Consider the following 20,466-nt stretch of genomic DNA (forward strand, 5'->3'; position numbering starts at 1 on the left):
ATGATATTTCATGAGTGTGTATGCATTGTTAACCGTGGCTGATAATCTTATTTTTGAATCCTGCCACTATAATCTGACTTGAATTTAAACCTTTGGGCTGTCTGTCATGCAGACTCAGAAGGAATGGTGTGAACTGTATGTAGTAAGTGTGGTGCAATAAGTACATGTTTATAAAACTTCCTTCCCTGAAGCTCACCCACATGGTGGGTGTGGAGAAAATACCAAAAAAGTAAAGAACCAAAAAGAGAGAAGAAAACTTAATCTGTGAGACTATCTTTTAGTAGAAATCTTCCAGATGCACTTCAATTTGGACCAAAGCAAAAAGGGGCATAGAGTTTACAGTCATTTTTTCCTCATACCTGGCACCATGCAATGTGAGGCAAATGAGAAAGCACTGGAGGATCCTGTTAACAGCAACTCACTTGAGGGTCTGTGGGTGTGGACAGACCACAGGAGAGATGTGCAGATACACTGAGACCTGGTCTTTTACCAGAGAATGGCAGGGGAGACAGGCCTGAAAGAGATATTATTCAACAGTATTTGAGTGCTTATTATGTACTAGGTCTGAGGGATATAAGAATCAGATGTAAATGACTCTAGTGGTTATGGAACTTATATAGATTATAACTGGAGGAGACAAATAAAAAGTAAGCAAGCTAAAATAATTAAAAATAATTACAAGTTATAGTAAGTGCTATAATAGGTTCAAACAATGTGGAGGTAGATTTAGGTAAAGTGGTCAGGAACGGGCTTTCTGCGGGGGTGGTATATGAGCTGAGACCCAAAGGAAAAGGAACTAGTCATGTGAAATGTTAGGAAAAGAATATTCCAGGCAAAGAGAATAGCTGATACAAAGACCCCAAAGTGAAGAGGGCCTTCAAGTGCTGGAGGAAGCAAAAGAAGACCAATGTCTTCACATTTGAAGATGCTCTTAATTGTTTTCATGTTTAAGAAGCTTTTAGACGAAGTCCAAAAGGAGATCTAGTCCACCGGAATGTTCTGAAACCTATTCTGTGCTCATGGATCTCTAAACAGATTATTAGCTGAACTATCTAAAAGAAACAGCTTTTATTTTCTGCCTGGTTACTTCCACAGGCCCCAGATTTCTGAGCAACCATTTTTGTCTTTCCCCCCAGGAGGGTCAAGAATGATAAGAAAACCATTTCCTAAAATGCTTTTGCCATAAGATCTGCCTGTTATGCTTATTAGTACCCACAGTGTTCCTAGCACAAGACCTTGGCCATAAGAGGAACTCAGTGTTTGTTACATGATAAAAACTTCAATTCTTAGATAATTTTAGACCAGCAGTCTAAATGATGTACTTTGAGCTTTTGCTGACTTTGCTTTTGTTTTTTTCAGATGAAAAATGATAGGATAAAAGTATCCCTCTCCATGAAAGTTGTCAACCAAGGGACTGGGAAGGACCTTGACCCCAACAACGTTATCATTGAGTAGGTAAAATGTTTGGAAAGGCTAAAATCCTTCTACTTCTCAAACCGCAGAATGCTGTAGTGAATCAGGCCCACCTGGGAACTCTACTATTTGTAGACTATGAAATTGATGAGTTATGTGACCTTCGTGAGCTTTGGTTTTTAGAGGTATAAAGTGTTATAGATAACACATTACTGCATAGAGTTCTAAGATGAAATGCTAACATGCACCTCCTAGCATAGAAGTGCAATGGTTCAATGTCAATGGTTTCATTTCCTTCCCCTTATTCTTTTTCTGCTTCTGCCCTTTAACCAGTTAGCCAACAAGCATTCATCATGAGATATTTGTTATTTGCCTTTCTCCTAGCTCTGGGACTGAAAAAAGGCAGAGACCATGTAGGAGGAATAACTCCAATGGGGTTTTAGACTCCTGCATCTTGGGATATGCTGTGTTCTGAACACAACACCTTACTTTCACTGGCTCTTCTGACCTTTCATTTATGAATGGAAAATTTTCTCTGTAGGATACTGTCTGGTGATACAGGGAATTTGCTGTCTCAAAATCTTTCTTGAATACAGGCATACTTTGGAGATACTGTGGGTTTGGTTCTGGACCACCACAATAAAGCAAATATCTTAATAAAGTGAATCACATGAATTTTTTGGTTTCCCAGTGCATATAAAAGTAATGTTTACACTATATTGTAGTCTATTAAGTGTGCAGTAGCATAATGTCTAAAAAACAGTGTATGTACCTTAATTGAAAAATACTTTATTGCTTAAAAAATGCTGAAACAATGACAATAGTAACATCAAAGATCACTGATCAGCGATCACCATAACAAATATAATAATAATAATAATGAAAAAGTGTGAAATATTGCAAAATTACCAAATTTGATACAGAGACATAAAGTGAGCAAATACTGTTGGAAAAATAGTGCTAGTAGACTTGCTCAACTCAGAGTTGCCACAGACCTTCAAATTGTAGAAAACACAATATCTGTGAAGCTCAATAAAACGAGGGTATACCTGTATATGCCAGTGGTTTCTAACCAGGGGTTCCTAGGTCGCTAACATCCCTTGAAGAAGTCTTGGGGGTTTATGAACTGTTTCAAGTATTTCAGAAAGCCAACTAAAAAATCATACATTTATCCTCAGGTTAACCATGACATTATTTCACTGCTTCTGATGATAAAATATCACATTCTTTATCTCATGCTAATTGGGTGCTCTTAGTGGCCATCATGTTATTGATTATTTTTTTAAAAACAAGAAAAGAATAATAAATGTTGTTTGAGTGGGAGCTTGGTGGCACAATGTTTGGAAACCCTTAGGTTTATAGTTCTGAGCAAAATCATTTTGGATATGAAGGAAATTTACCTAAAAGGAAGGGAAATGATGCTTATTGAATACATACTATGTGCCAGGCATTATGCCAGGTGGTTTGTGTACATCAATGCATCTAATTCTCATAACAACCTGCAAAGTGGGTGTTATCTCCATTTTACTTTATTTTCCTAGTTTTAGCTTGATGCTTGGTGATAACTTGCCTGTGGTTATATAACACTTTCTATTTACATTAGAAATCTTTTATAACTGAGCTCAGAAATGTTATTTAAGTCTGGCATTTACTGATTGCATTGTAATAAATTACTTCTGCTCCAAAGAATCCTGTCTATACAGACTCATTAAAAGCAGTGAAATTTCCCAAAGCCACCCTTATAAGGATGAAATATAAAACAAGGAAGATAAAAGAGCTACTTCTCTTTCTCACAACAAGGGAGGGGAAGGGAAAGGACCCCCTGCTTTTATGATGAATGTGTCTTTATGTATGGACTACTTCTAGTAATGACTAAGTGACCAAACAGTAACTTTTGTTGTAAACTATTTCTAGACTGCATCTAGGAAAGAAGCATGGCATAGTAGAATGATGACAGGTTTTAGAGTTAGACTTGAATCAGAAAGAGTCCTAGTTCTGCCACAAGCTAGTATACCGCCCTGAGCAGATTAGCTAGCCTCTTTGAATCTCAGCTTCTTCAAAATGGAGGTAATGACACCTACATCTTAGAAATGGTGGTATGATTTAAATAAAATCTTGTTTATAAAGAGCCTAATTGTCTAATCTATAGTAGAAACTTAACATATAGCAGCTACTTGTAGTTATTGTTTTAAAATGTTTCTTTGTTTTTCCTCTAATATCTGAGATTATCATACCCTTTCTTTTGAAAGAATATATAAAACCCATGAGGCAGAGGCCACATCTTATCTCCCATAGTGCCTAATGTATAGTAGTCATTTAGTTAGTGCATCCATTTACTCATTATTCAACAAATATTTACTGGGCTCGTATTCTATTTGAGGTATAATGGCAATACCAAGATTTCTGCCTAAGGACCTTACTGGCTAGTGTAATGAGATAATTATGCAAATAACTTTAATTTTAAGGCAACATGTAATAAATGTTAAAAGAGTGTTTTAAAGGAAGGATTCTAGGAGTTACCTTGAAGAGGAAGAGTTGATATCAGGCCCTGATGGTCAGAGAAGAGGTGACAGTTGAGCTAGGTCTTGAAGAATGGATAAGATTTTGTCAGGCAGCAGGGGAAAGAATAGTATTCCAGGCAGAGGAAATAGTTTGAGGAAAGGCATGAAGCAGGAAAGCACATGGCAATTCAGGAGTCTTGTTTAAGGAAAGAAGAGGGTATGGTCAGGTACTAGGATGTAGGGCTTGAAAGATACGTTGGGGTCAGATTGTGAACAGCTTTGAATAGCAGTCAAAGAATATGAATGTTTTTTAAAGCCTTTGAGTGGGAGAGACTCCTGAGCAGATTATTCTCTCCAGGTACCCCATTCTCTGGCCTCAGCCTGTTAGGCTCAGTATCTTCATGCTGTCTCCAGCTACACACAGTTTGTCAACTACCTTTCATTTTTCATCAAAATCTAGCTGTCTTGTATTTCATTCCCTCAGGCCCCAAAGTATTAACAAGGTCATCTAATAAGTGAATCTGCAAATGGAAAGGGGTTAAATGCAGTTTCCAGTTAGGTTTAGCCGGCATAGTATAGTCTTTAGAAAGAGCATTTATGTATCGCCACACTGTAATTATCCATTTATATATCTTTTTCCACTGGTAGACTATCTACCATGTCCTATCATTTTAATGTACTTACTCATATCATTGTACTAGCACTGGTGCTTGCCACTTATTAAGTTTAAAAAAAAAAAAGAAAGATTAATGCAACTATGTGTGCTGGATGGATTAGAGGCAGGGAGACCAGTAAATGAATTATTACTGTTTAGGTGAAATGCAATGAAGCCTAAACTAGCATGATGGCAATAAGGACAGAAAGGGGGCTTCCCTGGTGGCGCAGTGGTTGAGAATCTGCCTGCCAATGCAGGGGACACGGGTTCGAGCCCTGGTCTGGGAAGATCCCACATGCCGCGGAGCAACTGGGCCTGTGAGCCACAATTACTGAGCCTGCGCGTCTGGAGCCTGTGCTCCGCAACAAGAGAGGCCGCGATAGTGAGAGGCCTGCGCACCGCGATGAAGAGTGGCCCCCGCTCGCCACAACTGGAGAAAGCCCTCGCACAGAAACGAAGACCCAACACAGCCATAAATAAATAAATAAATAAATAAATAAATAAATAAATAAATAAGGACAGAAAGGGAGACAGGTGGTGAGTGACACATTTGTTGAATTGGGCGTTAGGTGGGAGGTATGATTCGGCTTATAGTATGTTTGAATCTGCAGTGTATTGGAATTGATTATAATGAGGGTTTGATTAAGCTGCAACTTATAGTCACTTAAAACTCAGCTCCACAAATAAGGACATCCGAAAGCAATGGAGTTTTCGTGACTGTTCAAGTTATGTCCCCAAGATCCTGCCTTGGTGGGGTTTTCTGTTTGTTTGTTTGTTTGTTTAATTTTCTTTTATTGTGGTGAGAACATTTAACATGAGATCTACCCTCTTAAGAAATATTTAAGTGTATAATAGTATTGTTGACTATACATACAATGTTGTACATTAGATCTCCAGAACTCACTCATCTTCCTTAACTAAAACTTTATGCCTGTTGATAAGTAACTCACTCACATTTACTTCTCCACTCTCCTCACCTTGGTTTTTGTTATTCAAGCTTCACCATTTGAACTGACCCTCTCGCATGACCCATACCAGACAGTAGACCTCCTGTCATTTGACTAAGATTCTTCTAGGGCAAAAGCTAGGGATTTGAACAGACATTTTCAGAACTTAAACCATATGCTTTTCTGGTCTGTCCCAACTGGGAAGCCACTAGTCACATAGGCTATTTAAATGTAAAGTAATTAAAAGTAAATAAAATTTGGTATCCAATTCCTCAATCACTAACCACATTTGAAGTGCTCATTAACCAAAGACATAAATAGTCAGCAGTACAGACATAAATTTATAGAACTGTCCATCTTTGCATTCTTTTGGACAACAGTATGTATGCTAGATGGTGTGCTCTCTGCTCAGATATAGAGAAGAACATGACATAGACTTTACTATTCAAGTCCTGGTTGTGGTACAGAGGGTGAGGCAAAATGTAAACAAATCAGTAAAATAAAGTGAGTATTTAACTCTGCCTGTGGTAGAGTTTATAGAAGATATGATATTTGAGCTGAACTTTAAAGAATGAATGGGACAGAATATGGAGTATCTTTATCCTCTCTGTTTTCTCTCTTGATCCCACATATCCCATGAAACTGTTGGCTGAAATTTGTGAAGTGAGTAGCTCTGTTTTGCTTTGATATTGTTATCCTGCATTTCTCTGGGTAATGTGGCTCTTTTGGCAGAATATTTCTCTGTTTTTGCTGGACTCTACAGAGACCTGGTTGGAAAATCTTAGGTGAAGTCAGAGGTCAAAGTTAAAGATGTTCAGGTAAAGAAAAATATTTTGGATGAAGAACAAAGAAATTTCAACAAGGTTTTTTTTTTAATTTTTAAAAATATATTTATTTATTTATTTTTGGCTACATTGGGTCTTTGTTGCTGCGCGTGGGCTTTCTCTAGTTGCGGCGAGCGGGGGCTACTCTTCGTCGCGGTGCGTGGGCTTCTCATTGTCATGGCTTCTCTTGTTGCGGAGCATGGGCTCTAGGCACGTGGGCTTCAGTAGTTGTGACTCATGGGCTCTAGAGCACAGGCTCAGTAGTTGTGGTGCTCGGGCTTAGCTGCTCTGCGGCATGTGGGATCTTCCCGGACCAGGGATCGAACCCGTGTCCCCAGAATTGGCAGGCAGATTCTTAACCCCTGCGCCACCAGGGAAACCCCAACAAGCATTTATTGATGCTGTTGCTTGCCAAGCCTTGGGCTGAGGTGCCAGGGAAATAAACACAAGTAAGATATTTTTTCAACGGGCCCATGATCTAGAGAAGAAACATAACTCTGTGGTGTGATATGTGCTAAGCTTGACATGTATAGGATACAGTTAGAGTTTGAAAGAAAGAATGATCAGGAGTGATACTCTTCAATTAAACATTTTCTAAGAGTACTCTGCAGGTACTGTGTGTTATAGTAAAGGTAAAAAATAAGAGCTATGACAACTAGGGTACTTTGGCTCTTCTGGTAGGAGTGTAATTGGTAAACACACTGTCTGGCAGTGTCTACTAAGGCAGATGCCCTACAACCCAGTAGTTCCCCTCCTACGTGGAACTAGGCATTTCCCAAAGGAATGCATGTACATATATATGTTCACCAAAAGACGTGTGCTAGAAAGTTCACTTTCATAATAGAAATTACTCAAATATCCATCAACAGCAAAATACTTTGCAGCAATGAGAATAATTGATCCACAACTAGTTACAGCAGTTGGATGGATCTCACAAAGTAGCGAAAGGAGCCAGACACAGAAGGGCCCATTCTCTGATTCTGTTGATATAATTTACAAAAATAGGTAAAACTACTCTATGCTGTTAAAAACTAGAATAGTAGTTACCCTTGGGGGAAGCAAAGTGACTAGAGGGGCTTCGGAGGTGCTGGTGATATTCTGCTTCTTTATCTGAGTACTGGTTACTGGGATATTTCAAATTGTAAAAATCAGTGAAGCTGTATACTTGTGAACACTTTTCTGTATGTATTTTATACTTTGGTCAAATGTTTCGAATTTTTAAAAAGTGTTATGGGAATGTGAACAAAGAGATTAATTCTGGCTGAGGGGCTCAGGGAAGATAACTGGTTAGAAGGAGGGGCAGTAACTGAGCTGAGCCTTGAAATGTTTGGGTGTAGTTAGGTGGTGAAGTGGGAGTAAAGAGGGGAAGCAGAACATTTCAGAAAGAGGGAGCTGCCTGAGCAAAAGCAGTGAACCATCTGGGGAAGGTAAAATAGTCTGGTTTGCCTTGAGCATATTGTGCAAGATGAGGCTGGGAAAGTAAGTTAGAGACAGACTGTGAAAGGCCTGGAATACCAAGGAGCTTAGACTTGATTTTCTAAGAAGTTTTTGAAGGTCTTTTAAACCCAGGAGTGACCTTGTAAGGGTTGCAGGGGGCTTAGCAAGGTGAGTAATTATATCTTCATCCCCTGTGCGTCAGTGAGATGAAATCTAGTCTCATTCATAGTGATTAATTCAGAGCCTTGTCCTGAATGAAAAAAATTGTCATTTCATGTCGTTTCTTTCACTGCCTGTTTTCTTATGCCCAGTGCTTTTCCTTTCTCCCTTCTTCCTGACAAAACAAAACAGAAAAACAACATAGAGTATTAACTTGTAGTATCTCTGGCCACATCTCTTAAGAGGGCCAACAGTCAGTATCATTTCATTACAGGCAAGAAGAGAGGCGGAGGCGGTCCTTCCAGGATTACACTGGGCAGAAGATCACCCTCGAGGCTGTCCTGAACACTACCTGCAAGAAGTGTGGCTGTAAAGGTAAGGCGAAGTCTCTACCATTTCAGTTTTTCTCTCTTTGTGGATGACCCTTTACGGGATGAGGGAGGCCCCCTGGTGTGAGTTAGCTCACTGTGGTTTTTAGCCAAATGCTGGCCTCACCTGCTCATCTGCTCTTCCTACTAGACTCACATCAGAGTTCATGGCTTGTTGCTTTTTCTGTTTCCTTTTCTGAATGCTGGCCCTGCCAGATACTACACCACCAGCACTACTCCCCTCTCTCTACGGGTGATGTCCTCCCTGGGCAAGGTCCCCATGTACTATGCCAGGAGGGGTAAGAGTGTTGGATTATGATTAACACTCTAAATTTTTATCTCTAAGGATGATTATTGTTCTGCTGCAAAAATTAAGTGACTTGGAAATATATTCCTTAAGGATCCAAGTCAAGCTCTTTCTTGCTTATTACCTTTATCTCTATAACTTCAGAGTTCTGAATACAGTATCTTTTTAGTAATAAAGAATACAGGCTAGTCACTTCCTTTTAGCTTTGTTTCTTCAAGTTTCCTGCAGTCCTACTCAAATATTAAAGAGCTCTTTCGGCCTGACTTCCCTTGTTGGAGCTATAGTGAGAGGTATTGCCAGCTTCTCATTTTCAGAGTGACCTCAATTTGTCACCCCTTCTCCCTAGCCTTTCACCTACCCAGCTCTCTTGATTTTTCTACAATGAGTGGTAGCAGATTTGTGCCCTGGTTGAGGTTGTGGGGTTTAAGCCCCGATTTATCATTAATGTAGAGGGAGGAAGGGAAAAATAAAATAGAAAGAATACTTCCTCATGAGTATTGTGGGACCATTTCCAGCATAGATATTTGGAAAACTCTATGCTGTATTCTCCTTCCAGGCACCATCCCACTTCTGGACTCCGAGTTGCAAAGTAGTTTACACATAGCTTTTTGATGACTTCATCAAATTCTTTGTGCCCCTGAGAGAAGGTCTACCAAAAGCTCAGACAAAACCAGCCGTGTAGCATCTGTTAAATGGCCCCTTAATAGCGGTGTAGGCTCAGGGAAGGTAGGGTTCTCTTACCTTCAACTTGTGTCCACCAGGTGTTACATGAGGCAGAGAAGAATAATGAGAGATGGAATTTGGCCCAGGCAGGCCAAAGGTGGTTGGTTTTGGTGCAGCAGAAAGAGCACAGGGCAGGGAGGTATGAGACCTGGGGTAAGTTTTAGCTCTACTGCTGTCTGTGTGACCTTGAGGTACTTCTCTACTCTGGGCCTTCATGTCCTCTGCAAATGCAGTGTTGGTTTTGATGATCTCTCAGGCCCTTGCCAGACCTGACAGTCTGTGAATGTTGAGTGCCCCTAGGTGACTGCTGTCTTTCTGTGTGTTAGCTTGAATCTGAGTGCTGCCTTCCTTCTTGCTGCCTAAGAGCTGTCTTCCTTTAGGGCTTGGCCTGCCACTCGGCTCCCTCTGCTAAGTATTCTGCTCTCTGGAGCAGCCTTTCATTGTCAGGAATAGTTCCAAATAGACCTTTAAAAATTCCTGAGCCCAGTTGCTAATGGAAGGCAGCACAAGCCTGTATCCTCATGTCCTATGCCATTCCAAAGCGGTGCCAGTGTTTCCCACAGCTCTAGGACCAGATGCTTGTCTGGCTCTGGTTAAGTGAGCAGTGCCATCTTGAGGTGACAAAATCTGCTCTGAAGGCAACAGCTGCTCTGAATGAACTCATTAGTACCTCCTGAACGAGCCAGCCCTTCAGGAACTTCTAGGGAAGATCCAGCTGCTAAGGTGAGAGACTGCCTCTTGCCTCCCTACCTTTCCTACTTCTCTTCTGCAGGCCACTTTGCAAAGGATTGTTTCATGCAACCAGGTGGGACCAAGTACTCTCTGATACCTGATGAGGAAGAGGAGAAGGAAGAGGCAAAGTCAGCAGAGTTTGAAAAGCCTGACCCCACGAGAAATTCTTCTAGAAAAAGAAAGAAGGTGAGTGCTGTCTTTATCTTATTTATCATATTTTTTTCAGTTTTAAAATAAAAATATACTTTCTGCAGAAATTTTAGAAATACTGAAAAACATAAAGAACATTAGGATCTCTTGTAATCTTTCCACCCAGCGAGACTCTTATAGTAGTTTTGGTATATTCTAATATTTTTTCTAGGTAAATATATACATACATATAATATAAATATATACATAATTTTCTAGGGAAGTGTATATATAATTTTCATATATGTATATGTTTACATATAAACACACAATCATGGTCATACTAGGTATAGTTTATATCCTACTTTTTTCATTATATTTATCAAAAGCGGGGCTTCCCTGGTAGCACAGTGGTTAAGAATCCGCCTGCCAATGCAGGGGGACACGGGTTTGAGCCCTGGCCTGGGAAGATCCCACATGCCGCGGAGCAACTAAGCCTGTGCGCCACAACTACTGAGCCCGCGTGCCGCAACTACTGAAGCCCGTGCACCTAGAGCCTGTGCTCCGCAACAAGAGAAGCCACTGCAATGAGAAGCCCGCGCACCGCAACGAAGAGTAGCCCCCACTCACCGCAACTGGAGAAAACCTGTGTGCAGCAACGAAGACCCAACGCAGCCAAAAGAATAAAATAAATAAAATATATAAATTTATATTTATCAAAAGCATTTTCTAGTATCCTTAAGTGTTCTTCAAAAACTTGATTTAAGAGCACCATATGATATTCTACCCTATGGTTATATGATGGTTTATTTAATAATTTTTCTATTGTGGGATATTTTTGATTACTTCCAACCTAAATCTTTGGCCATATCTCTTATTGCTTTCTTTGGATAAATTCCTAAGTAAGATTACTGAGTTAGGGCTTTAAGACTCTTGATACATCTTATCAAATTGTCTTTCCAGAAAGTACTTATTTTACACCCAGCAGAGGATGAGTGCCTGTCTCACTGAGTTGTATCTTCCATCTACTACTTCTAGCAAAACAATTCATAAAACAGACATTATTGTGGTACAGGAAAAAAACAGTGCATTTGTAGCATACAACATAGAGAGGAAATGAAAAAAAAACTATGCTATAGTTTGGTCAGAAATAGTTGTTCTCATGTAGTGTAGTGTTTTTCTTTTTTTTTTCTTTTTTTTTTTTGGCCACACACCGCAACATGTGGAACCTTAGTTCCCTGACCAGGGATCGAACCTGCGCACCCTGCATTGGAAGGCAGAGTCTTAACCACTGGACCGCTGGGGAAGTCCCTAGTGTAGCGGTTTTCTAATTGTGGCTGGTTATTAACTTTTGGGGTTTTTTTGGTTTTGTTTTGTTTTTTCAAAGTTTTGGCAAACTTTTATTGAGTGGTCATTTTATTCCAGGCATTGCAAACCTAGGAATATAAAAACTGTGATAAGGTCCTTGCCCTCAGTGGGCATTATCTACAAATTCAGTATTATCTTCATTTTAGATGAGGAGGAAGGCCCATTGTACCATTATTAAGAATTACCCCAAGTATATGGATAATAATATATCGATCTGTATATTCTTTCCCTGGGTGATCACATCGCTCCTAAGACTTCAGCTGCCCTGACCACTTTCACATCACTAAGTAATATCCCACTGGTACTTCAGACTTTGGCTTGGAGTCAATCAGACGTAGGTTGAGGCCCTTCTGTGCTACTTACCAGCTATATAACTTTGGGCTCTCTAACTTCAGTTCCTTAACTGACAAAGTAGGATCATTGTGCTCCTTGAACAACCAAAACCCTTGTTTCTATCCTTCTACCTTGTATTACTAGTTTTAATGACAGCAGTAACCTCCCAGTCTCCCAAGAAAGAAACAATATGTAATTAATTTTCTTCTCCTTACTATCCCACGCCTAGTCAGTCACCAAGTCCTGTCCATGGTACCTTATAATATCCCAATTCTGTTCCTTCCTCCCACTCCCACTACTACTGTGCATTTCACCTGCTTCCCTCTCTCACTTATATTCAGACTATTGAACTAGCCTAGGGAGATTTTAAAACTACATATTTGCCTTCTACCTCTTGAGTACCAAGTTCACAGGGCCTGGGTCTGGGCATCTGATTTTTTTGAAAAAGCACCTTCTTTATCTCACTGCTCGATTCTCTTCATTAATATGATTTTTTGCCCTCTGCTTTAATTCTGAATGGACTGCTCGAGGCTGTGGCTGTATTTATTACTCCCTTCTCTTCTCTAACTACCTTCTCCCTAAGTGATCTCATCCTGTCCAGTGGTTTTGAATACCATTTATATGCTAATAATCCCCCAATTAAGTATATGTATCCTTTTTAAAATCCAAGTCTGTAATTCTCCAAGTCTGTAATTCTATCTCTAACTTTTTCTCTGGAACTTCAAATTTAGATATTCAACTGCCTATTTGACATCTCCATCTGATTGTCGAGTTGACATCAAGCTTAGCACACTCCAAAACTCTTCAGTGTTCCTCCTACCCAAGGCTGCTCCCTTCATATTCCTCCCTCTCTCAATGAATGGGTCACCAGTTGCTGAAACCAAAATCTGCAGCCTTTGGGTATAGTGTTGTTGTTCTAATTGTAGTAAAAGATATGTAACATAAATTTTACTGTCTTAATCTTTTTTTTTTTTCCTTTGGCGGGAGGCCGCGCTGCACAGCTTGTGGATTTTAGTTCACCAACCAGGGATTGAACTTGCCCCCTCGGCAGTGAGAGTGCGGAGTCCTAACCACTGGACCACCAGGGAATTCCCCCGTCTTAACCGTTTTTAAGTGTACAGTTCTTTGGCATTAAGTAAATTCATATTATTGTGCAATCTTCACCACCATCCATCTCTAATACTCTTTTCCTTTTTTTTTTTTTTTTTTTGGCCGCGTTGGGTGTTCGTTGTGGTGCGCAGGCTTCTCGTTGCGGTGGCTTCTCTTGTTGGGGAGCACGGGCTCTAGGTGCGCGGGATCAGTAGCTGTGGCTCGCAGGCTCTAGAGCGCAGGCTCAGTAGTTGTGGTGCACAGGCTTTGTTGCTCTGCAGCATGTGGGATCTTCCCAGACCAGGGATCGAACCCTTGTCTCCTGCATTGGCAGGCAGATTCTTAACTACTGTGTCACCAGGGAAGTCCCTCTAGTACCCTTTTCATTTTGTAAAACTGAAACTCTATACCCATTAAACAATAACTCCTCATTCTCCTTTCCTCCCAGCACCTGATAACCACCATTCTACTTTCTGTCTGTATGATTTAGACTACTCTAGGTATCTTATAAAGTGGAATTATATAGTATTTGTTTTTTTGTGACTGGCTTACTTGAGTTAGCATAATGTCCTCAAGGTTCATCCATGTTATAGCATGTGTCAGAATTTCCTTCCTTTTTAAGACTGAAAATATTCCATTGTATGCATATACCATATTTTGCTTATTCATTCATTCGTTGTTGATACTAGGATTGTTTCCACCTTTTGGCTTTTGTGAATAATGCTGCTGTGAACATAGTTGTACAAATATTTCTTTGAGATCTTGCTTTCAATTTTGGGGGGTATATACCCAGAAGTGGAGCTGCTGAATCATATGGTAATTCTTTTTTTTTTTTTAATTTATTCATTTATTTTATTTATTTATTTTTTGGCTGCGTTGGGTCTTCATTGCTGTGCACAGGCTTTCTCTAGTTGCAGCAAGTGGGGGCTGACTACTCTTCGTTGTAGTGTGCGGGCTTCTCATGGCAGTGGCTTCTCTTGTTGCAAAGCGTGGGCTCTAGGTGCGCGGGCTCAGTAGTTGTGGCTCGCAGGCTGTAGAGTGCAGGCTCAGTAGTTGTGGCGCACGGGCTTAGTTGCTCTGCGGCATGTGGTATCTTCCCAGACCAGGGCTCAAACCTGTGTCCCCTGCATTGGCAGGCGGATTCTTTAACCACTGCGCCACAGGGAAGTCCCATATGGTAATTCTATTTTAATTTTTTTTGTGGAACCACCATACTGTTTTTCACAGCAGCTGCACCATTTCGCATTCCTACCAACAGTGCCCAAGGGTTCCAATAGAGCATAGTGTTTTATTATTGTCAGTTAGGTAAAAGTGGATGATGTTGTTGTTCAGTTGTTAAATTCTTGTCTTTTCTCATTTTTTCTTTTTTTTTAAAATTTCTTTTTAATTCCCAGGAAAGTGTTGTTAACATATCCAATCAGAACATGTCTCTTCCTGTTTAAAATCCTTCAGTGATTTCCCATTGTACTTTAAAAAAAATCCAGACTGCCTCCTGTGAAAACAAACTGTCTAACCCTAGTCCTCTTCAAGTACTGCCTTTAGCAGGCAGTAAATTATATCTAGCTAAAACATTGTTGTGTCTTTTTTTTTTAATTAATTAATTAATTTATTTGGTTGCGCCGGGTCTTAGTTGCGGCAGGCGGGCTCCTTAGTTGTGGCATGCGAACTCTTAATTGCGGCATGCATGTGGGATCTAGTTCCCCGACCAGGGATCAAACCCGGTCCCCCTGCATTGGGAGCGCGGAGTGTTAACTGCTGCACCACCAGGGAAGTCCCTGGTGTGTCTTTTTTATGTATTTATTTTTACAGTTATCTTCTGCTTAAGACAAGGGCTGCAAGTTTTCTATTTACAGTGCTGTTATAAAGTTTCCCTTTTAAGTAGGACTTTTTAAAGCAAAAATTCAGATATTAAGAAAAAGTTTAAGTAAAAAAATAGCAGTTTATAAACACACGGAATAAAAATTGTGGCACTATTATATGAATGAATGGCACTTGGAAGACACTGATTTAGAGCAGTGGGGATATTATTTTAATTTGGTACTGTTCTCCTGTGAACCAAAGAAATAGAAATTAACAAAGGCCCCTACTTCAAGCGCTGCCCTCCAGAAGCCTTCTGCAAACCTTCAGCATTGCCGTGTTTAGCCTAACTCCCTCACAGAGGCAACTGTCCCCAACCCTGCAAGCAGTATTGCTTTTTTTAAAAAAATTTTTTTAATTGAAGCATAGTTGATATACAATATTATATAAATTACAGGTGTGCAATATAGTAATTTACAATTTTTAAAGGTTATATTCCATTTATAGTTACTATAAAATATTGGCTCTCTTCCTCATGTTGTACAGCAGGGGTCCCCAACCATACTCCCCACCCGCCCCTCGGGGCCGCACAGCAGGAAGTGAGTGAGTGAAGCTTCATCTGCCGCTCCCCATCACTCGCATTACCAACTGAACCATCCCCCCCACCCCGCCATGGAAAAATTGTCTTCCACAAAACCGGTCCCTGGTGCCAAAAAGGTTGGGGGACCGCTGTGGTACGGTGTATCATTGTAGCTTATTTTATACATAATAGTTTGAGTATTGCTTATTTTTGAACACAGGGTTTGGCTTTACATATCTTTATTCTTGATGCTAGCCTTCCTCATAGAGGTCTGAGGACTTGATTTAAAGAGGGAAATGGGAAGCTTCCACCATATTACCTCATTATTTAAATATAAAGCAAAAGAAGGGCAACCCATAATCTTAATACTTTACCAGAATCTATATTATTGTGGCACATATTTTCTTCTAGCTGTTTTCAGATGCATGTTTTACCTAGATGTAATTAAAATGTATGTATAATTTTGTTTCCTGTTTTTTACTTTGTCATAGCATCTTTCCATTTTTGACACATAGTCTTTTTTTTTTTTTTTAATAAATTTATTTATTTATTTATTATTTTTGGCTGTGTTGGGTCTTCATTGCTGCACCCAGGCTTTCTCTAGTTGCGGCAAGCGGGGGCTACTCTTTGTTGTGGTGCGCGGGCTTCTCATTGTGGTGGCTTCTCTTGTTGCGGAGCATGGGCTCTAGGCGTGCGGGCTTCAGTAGTTGTGGCGTGCAGGCTCTAGAGTGCAGGCTCGGTAATTGTGGCGCACGGGCTTAGTTGCTCTGCGGCATGTGGGATCTTCCTGGACCAGGGCTCGAACCCATGTCCCCTGCATTGGCAGGAGGATTCTTAACCACTGTGCCACCAGGGAAGCCCACCACATAGTCTTAATAATGCTCATTTGCAGTGGCTATGCAATATTACATCAGGTGGATGCTGAGGAATTACTTTTCTGAAGGCAGTAGAGGATGTACTTAAGAACCTGGGCTGTGGAGACAGACTGCCCAGGTTCTAATCTCAGTTGGGTCACCTCCTCACTGTGGAACTTAGGCTAATTACTAAACTTCTCTGAATCTGTTTCCTTTATAAAATGGGAACAATAAACATCTACTTCATAAGGTTGTTAGGATGAGGAGATGCACATAAAACTCTGAGCACAGTGCCTGCATACAGCAAAGCCCAGTGCGTGTCAGCTACTAGTAGCTGTTGCTTAAAAACAGAGGCTTTATTATCACTGTGCAAGAGGTGCACAGTGCACCTCTTGCACTGTTGGTGGGAATGTAAATTGATACAGACACTATGGAGAACAACAGTATGGAGGTTCCTTAAAAAACTAAAAATAGAACTACCATAGGACCCAGCAATCCCACTATTGGGCATATACCCTGAGAAAACCATAATTCAAAAAGAGTCATGTACCACAATGTTCATTGCAGCTCTATTTACGATAGCCAGGACATGGAAGCAACTAAGTGTCCATCGACAGATTAATGGATAAAGAAGATGTGGCACGTATATACAATGGAATATTACTCAGCCATAAAAAGAAACGAAATTGAGTTATTTGTAGCGAGATGGATGGACCTAGAGACTGTCATACAGAGTGAAGTAAGTCAGAAAGAGAAAAACAAATACCATATGCTAACACATATATATGGAATCTAAAAAAAAAAAAGCTTCTGAAGAACCTAGGGGCAGGACAGGAATAAAGACGCAGACATAGAGAATGGACTTGAGGACATGGGGAGGGGGAAGGGTAAGCTGGGACGAAGTGAGAGAGTGGCATGGACATATATATACACTACCAAATATAAAATAGATAGCTAGTGGGAAGCAGCTGCATAGCACAGGGAGATCAGCTCCGTGCTTTGTGACCACCTAGAGGGGTGGGATAGGGAGGATGGGAGGGAGACGCAAGAGGGAGGAGATATGGGGATATATGTATATGTATAGCTGATTCACTTTGTTATAAAGCAGAAACTAACACACCATTGTAAAGCAATTATACTCCAATAAAGATGTTAAAAAAAAGAAAAAAGAAAAGAAAGAGGCTTCGTGGTCAGAGACTGGGTTTAAGTACAGACACTGGGTTCAAAAAGTTCTTTATATATTCTAGATATCAATCTCTTATCAGATATATGACTTGCAAATATTTTCTCCCATTCTTTGGATTGCCTTTTCACTCTGTTGGTAGTGTTCTATTTTTATTTTTCAGATTTACATTAAAAAAATTGTGGTGAACAAACACATGAAACTTACTGTCTTAACCATCTTTAAGTACAGTTCAGGAGTGTTAAGTATGTTCACATACTAAGTATATGATAGTGTCTTTTAATGTACAAACATCTTCCATCATGATGAAGTCCAACTTCTGTATTTTTTTCTTTTGTTTCCTGTACTTTTGGTGTTATGTTCAAGAAATCGTTGCCAAATCTAACGTCATGAAGCTTTTTCCTTCTGTTTTCTTCTAAAAGTTTTATAGTTTTAACTCTTACATTTAGATCTTTGATCCATTTTTTAAGGGTTTTTTGTTGTTGCTGTTTGTTTGTTTGTTTGTTTTAACATGGTGTAAAATAAGGTTCCAACCTCATATTTTTGCATGTGGATATCCAGTATCCCCAGCACCATTTGTTGAAAAGACTGTCCTTTCCCCATTGAATGGTCTTGGCATCCTTTTCAAAAGCCATTTGACTGTACACATGAGGGTTTATTTCTGACTATTCTTCATTCCATTCCATTGGTCCATTTGTCTGTCTTTTTGCTAGAGCCACACTGTTTTAAATGCTCTAACTTCATAGTAAGTTTTGAAATCAAGAAATGTGAGTCATCCAACATTGTTCTTTTTCAAGTTATTTTGGCTCTTTGGGGGTCCCTTGAGATTCCATATGAATTTTAGGATGAAATTTTCTATTTTTGCAAGAAATGTCATTGGGATTTTGGAAGGGTTGCATCAAATCTGTAGATTACTTTGTGTAGTATTGACATCTTAACCATATTAAGTCTCCCAATCCATGAACATTGATGTTTTTCCATATATTTGTGTTGTCTTTAATTTCTTTCAGCATTGTTTTGTAGTTTTCAGTGTACAAGTATTTTTGCCTCCTTGGTTAAGTTTATTCCTAAATATTTTATTCTCTTTGATGCTATGGAATTGTTTTGATGCTATGGAATTGTTTTGATGCTATGGAATTGTTTTCTTAATTTTCTTTTCGGATTGCTAATTGTCAGTATATAGAAATGCAACTGATTCTTGTGTGTTGATTTTGTATCCTGCAACTTTTCTGAATTCACTGGTTAGTTCTAACAGTTTTTTTGTGGAATCTTTAAGATTTTCTACCTACAAGATCATGTCTACAAACAGGCAATTTTACTTGTTTAGTAGAGCTAGATTTTTAACTGTGATATTCTATTTGTATGTTCCAGGGGTTTTTCATTCTCTTTTAACCTTTTAGGGGTTAAATGGTATTTGTCAGATTCCTGAAGTGGTTCTGTGGATATCTCACTTCTGTGGGTCTTTGGTTGTTTTTGTATTGCTTGATACACCTGGTGCAATTAGTTATTGCTTTGCTTCTAAAGCTGCTTTGAGATGTGTATTTCAGTTCGCCAAAATAATTATTAAGGATCTGCTAGGCATGAGGTGCGTTATGACCTGCTTAGTCAACCCATTATCCTACCCTCTGTCGCTCTTCATTTAGTAGAGAAATGGTCTGATGAACAATGGCAGTAATAATCATCAACCTTATTATTTTTAAAGTACCTTTGTGTATATGAACTTCTAACTCATGAGTCCTCTTTGATTAAAAAGTGCTCCAGGGAGCTGAAACTGTAAAAACTTCCCCCTTGATGCCCATTGTTTCTACCAAGATATCATCTAGCGTCATTGTCTTTTCACCTTGTCGTTAATCCCTTTATTATCTTTTATGCCTTATATTTGTTTAGTACTTACAGTTCATAAAATATCTTCTTTTTTTTTTCTTTTTTTTTTTGGCCACGCTGCACAACATGCAGGATCTTAGTTCCCCGACCAGGGATCGAACCCATGCCCCCTGCAGTGGAAGCGTGGAGTCTTAACCACTGGACCTCCAGGGAAGCCTCAAAATACCTTCATTTTTTATTTTGTTTTATCCTTACACAATCCTGTGTGGTAGCCAGAGTAGGCATTATTATCCCACCATTTTACACCTTAGGAAAATGGAGATTAATAGAAATTGTCTCACCTGAAGTCACACAACTATAAGAGATAGTGCTGAAATAAGAACCCAGTTCTTCAGATTACTAACCCAATGTTCTTTTCTATACCACACTTCTGCCATTAATTCATTTAGCTCTTCAATTATTTATTTACTCAACAACTATGTATTGAGTGCCTCATACTTTTCTATTGTGCATTGTGTTAGGTGATTGACTTATCAGGTCTTATAAGGTCACTTTTGGGCCAGTTTTTGCTCTGTTACCAGCTACCCTTAGTAATCATCTGATGTTATCTATTGATTTTTTAAATTTTCAAATGTGTTTCATTTATTTGTTTTACGTGAATTTGTGTTCCTTAAATGTATTTCACCGCGCTGATAAAGTGAAGTGCTCTAGGTATATGCTCTCTATTGATCTGTTTTTGTTCACAACCGTAAATCAAGTTTCCAGGCCTCCTGTTTCTTCCCCCATCTAAATCTTTGATTCCAGCAGGAGGTTGGCTTTCCTTATCAGTAAAAACTTCTACCTGAGATGGATATTTTGGAGTGTGCGAGAGTGGCAGATTTGGACACCTGTTCCAGCACTAGTTGGCTCTGGGCCATCCAGAATTAGAACCAGAAAGTGAAAAACAGTCTACTGGGTTCTCATCTCTGCTTCTTTACAAGACTGCTTCATTGTCCCACTTCTTTCTGCAGTCTGGTAGAAGAGAATGTCTAATGTAAAGTCTCTAAGACAGGAGAAGGTGCTAGGCATGTTGGGAAATCAGGAAATGGCCAGGATAAAGAAAGGGTGTCACCTGTTTCAAATAGTGCCTGGCACATATAGGCATGCACTTTTGAATTGATAGAGTCCATCATATGTGACATGTGTAACTCCTCCGGTTCCTTCACTCAGTGAGGCCTGCCCTCAGTTTGGAGAGTAATAGGGA

The 20,466-nt window shown here is 39.7% G+C and overlaps 1 protein-coding gene across 3 annotated transcripts in view; it reads left to right on the plus strand.

Annotated features, from left to right (window-relative positions):
• ZCCHC17 (zinc finger CCHC-type containing 17) overlaps positions 1-20,466 on the plus strand; it is a 56,310-nt gene that overhangs the window by 28,538 nt on the left and 7,306 nt on the right. For 2 of the 3 annotated variants that reach the window (XM_036861754.1, XM_036861765.1), the window contains exons 5-7: positions 1,360-1,451; positions 8,211-8,311; positions 10,107-10,252. In XM_036861754.1, coding sequence (XP_036717649.1) covers positions 1,360-1,451; positions 8,211-8,311; positions 10,107-10,252 — 339 coding nt within the window. Of the gene's footprint in view, positions 1-1,359; positions 1,452-8,210; positions 8,312-10,106; positions 10,253-10,634; positions 10,673-20,466 lie in introns of those variants that run through there. The other variant, XM_036861774.1, reaches the window with a different exon arrangement.

The sequence above is a fragment of the Balaenoptera musculus genome, chromosome 1 (assembly GCF_009873245.2).
Source record: "Balaenoptera musculus isolate JJ_BM4_2016_0621 chromosome 1, mBalMus1.pri.v3, whole genome shotgun sequence".
NCBI classification, from domain to species: Eukaryota; Metazoa; Chordata; class Mammalia; order Artiodactyla; family Balaenopteridae; genus Balaenoptera; species Balaenoptera musculus.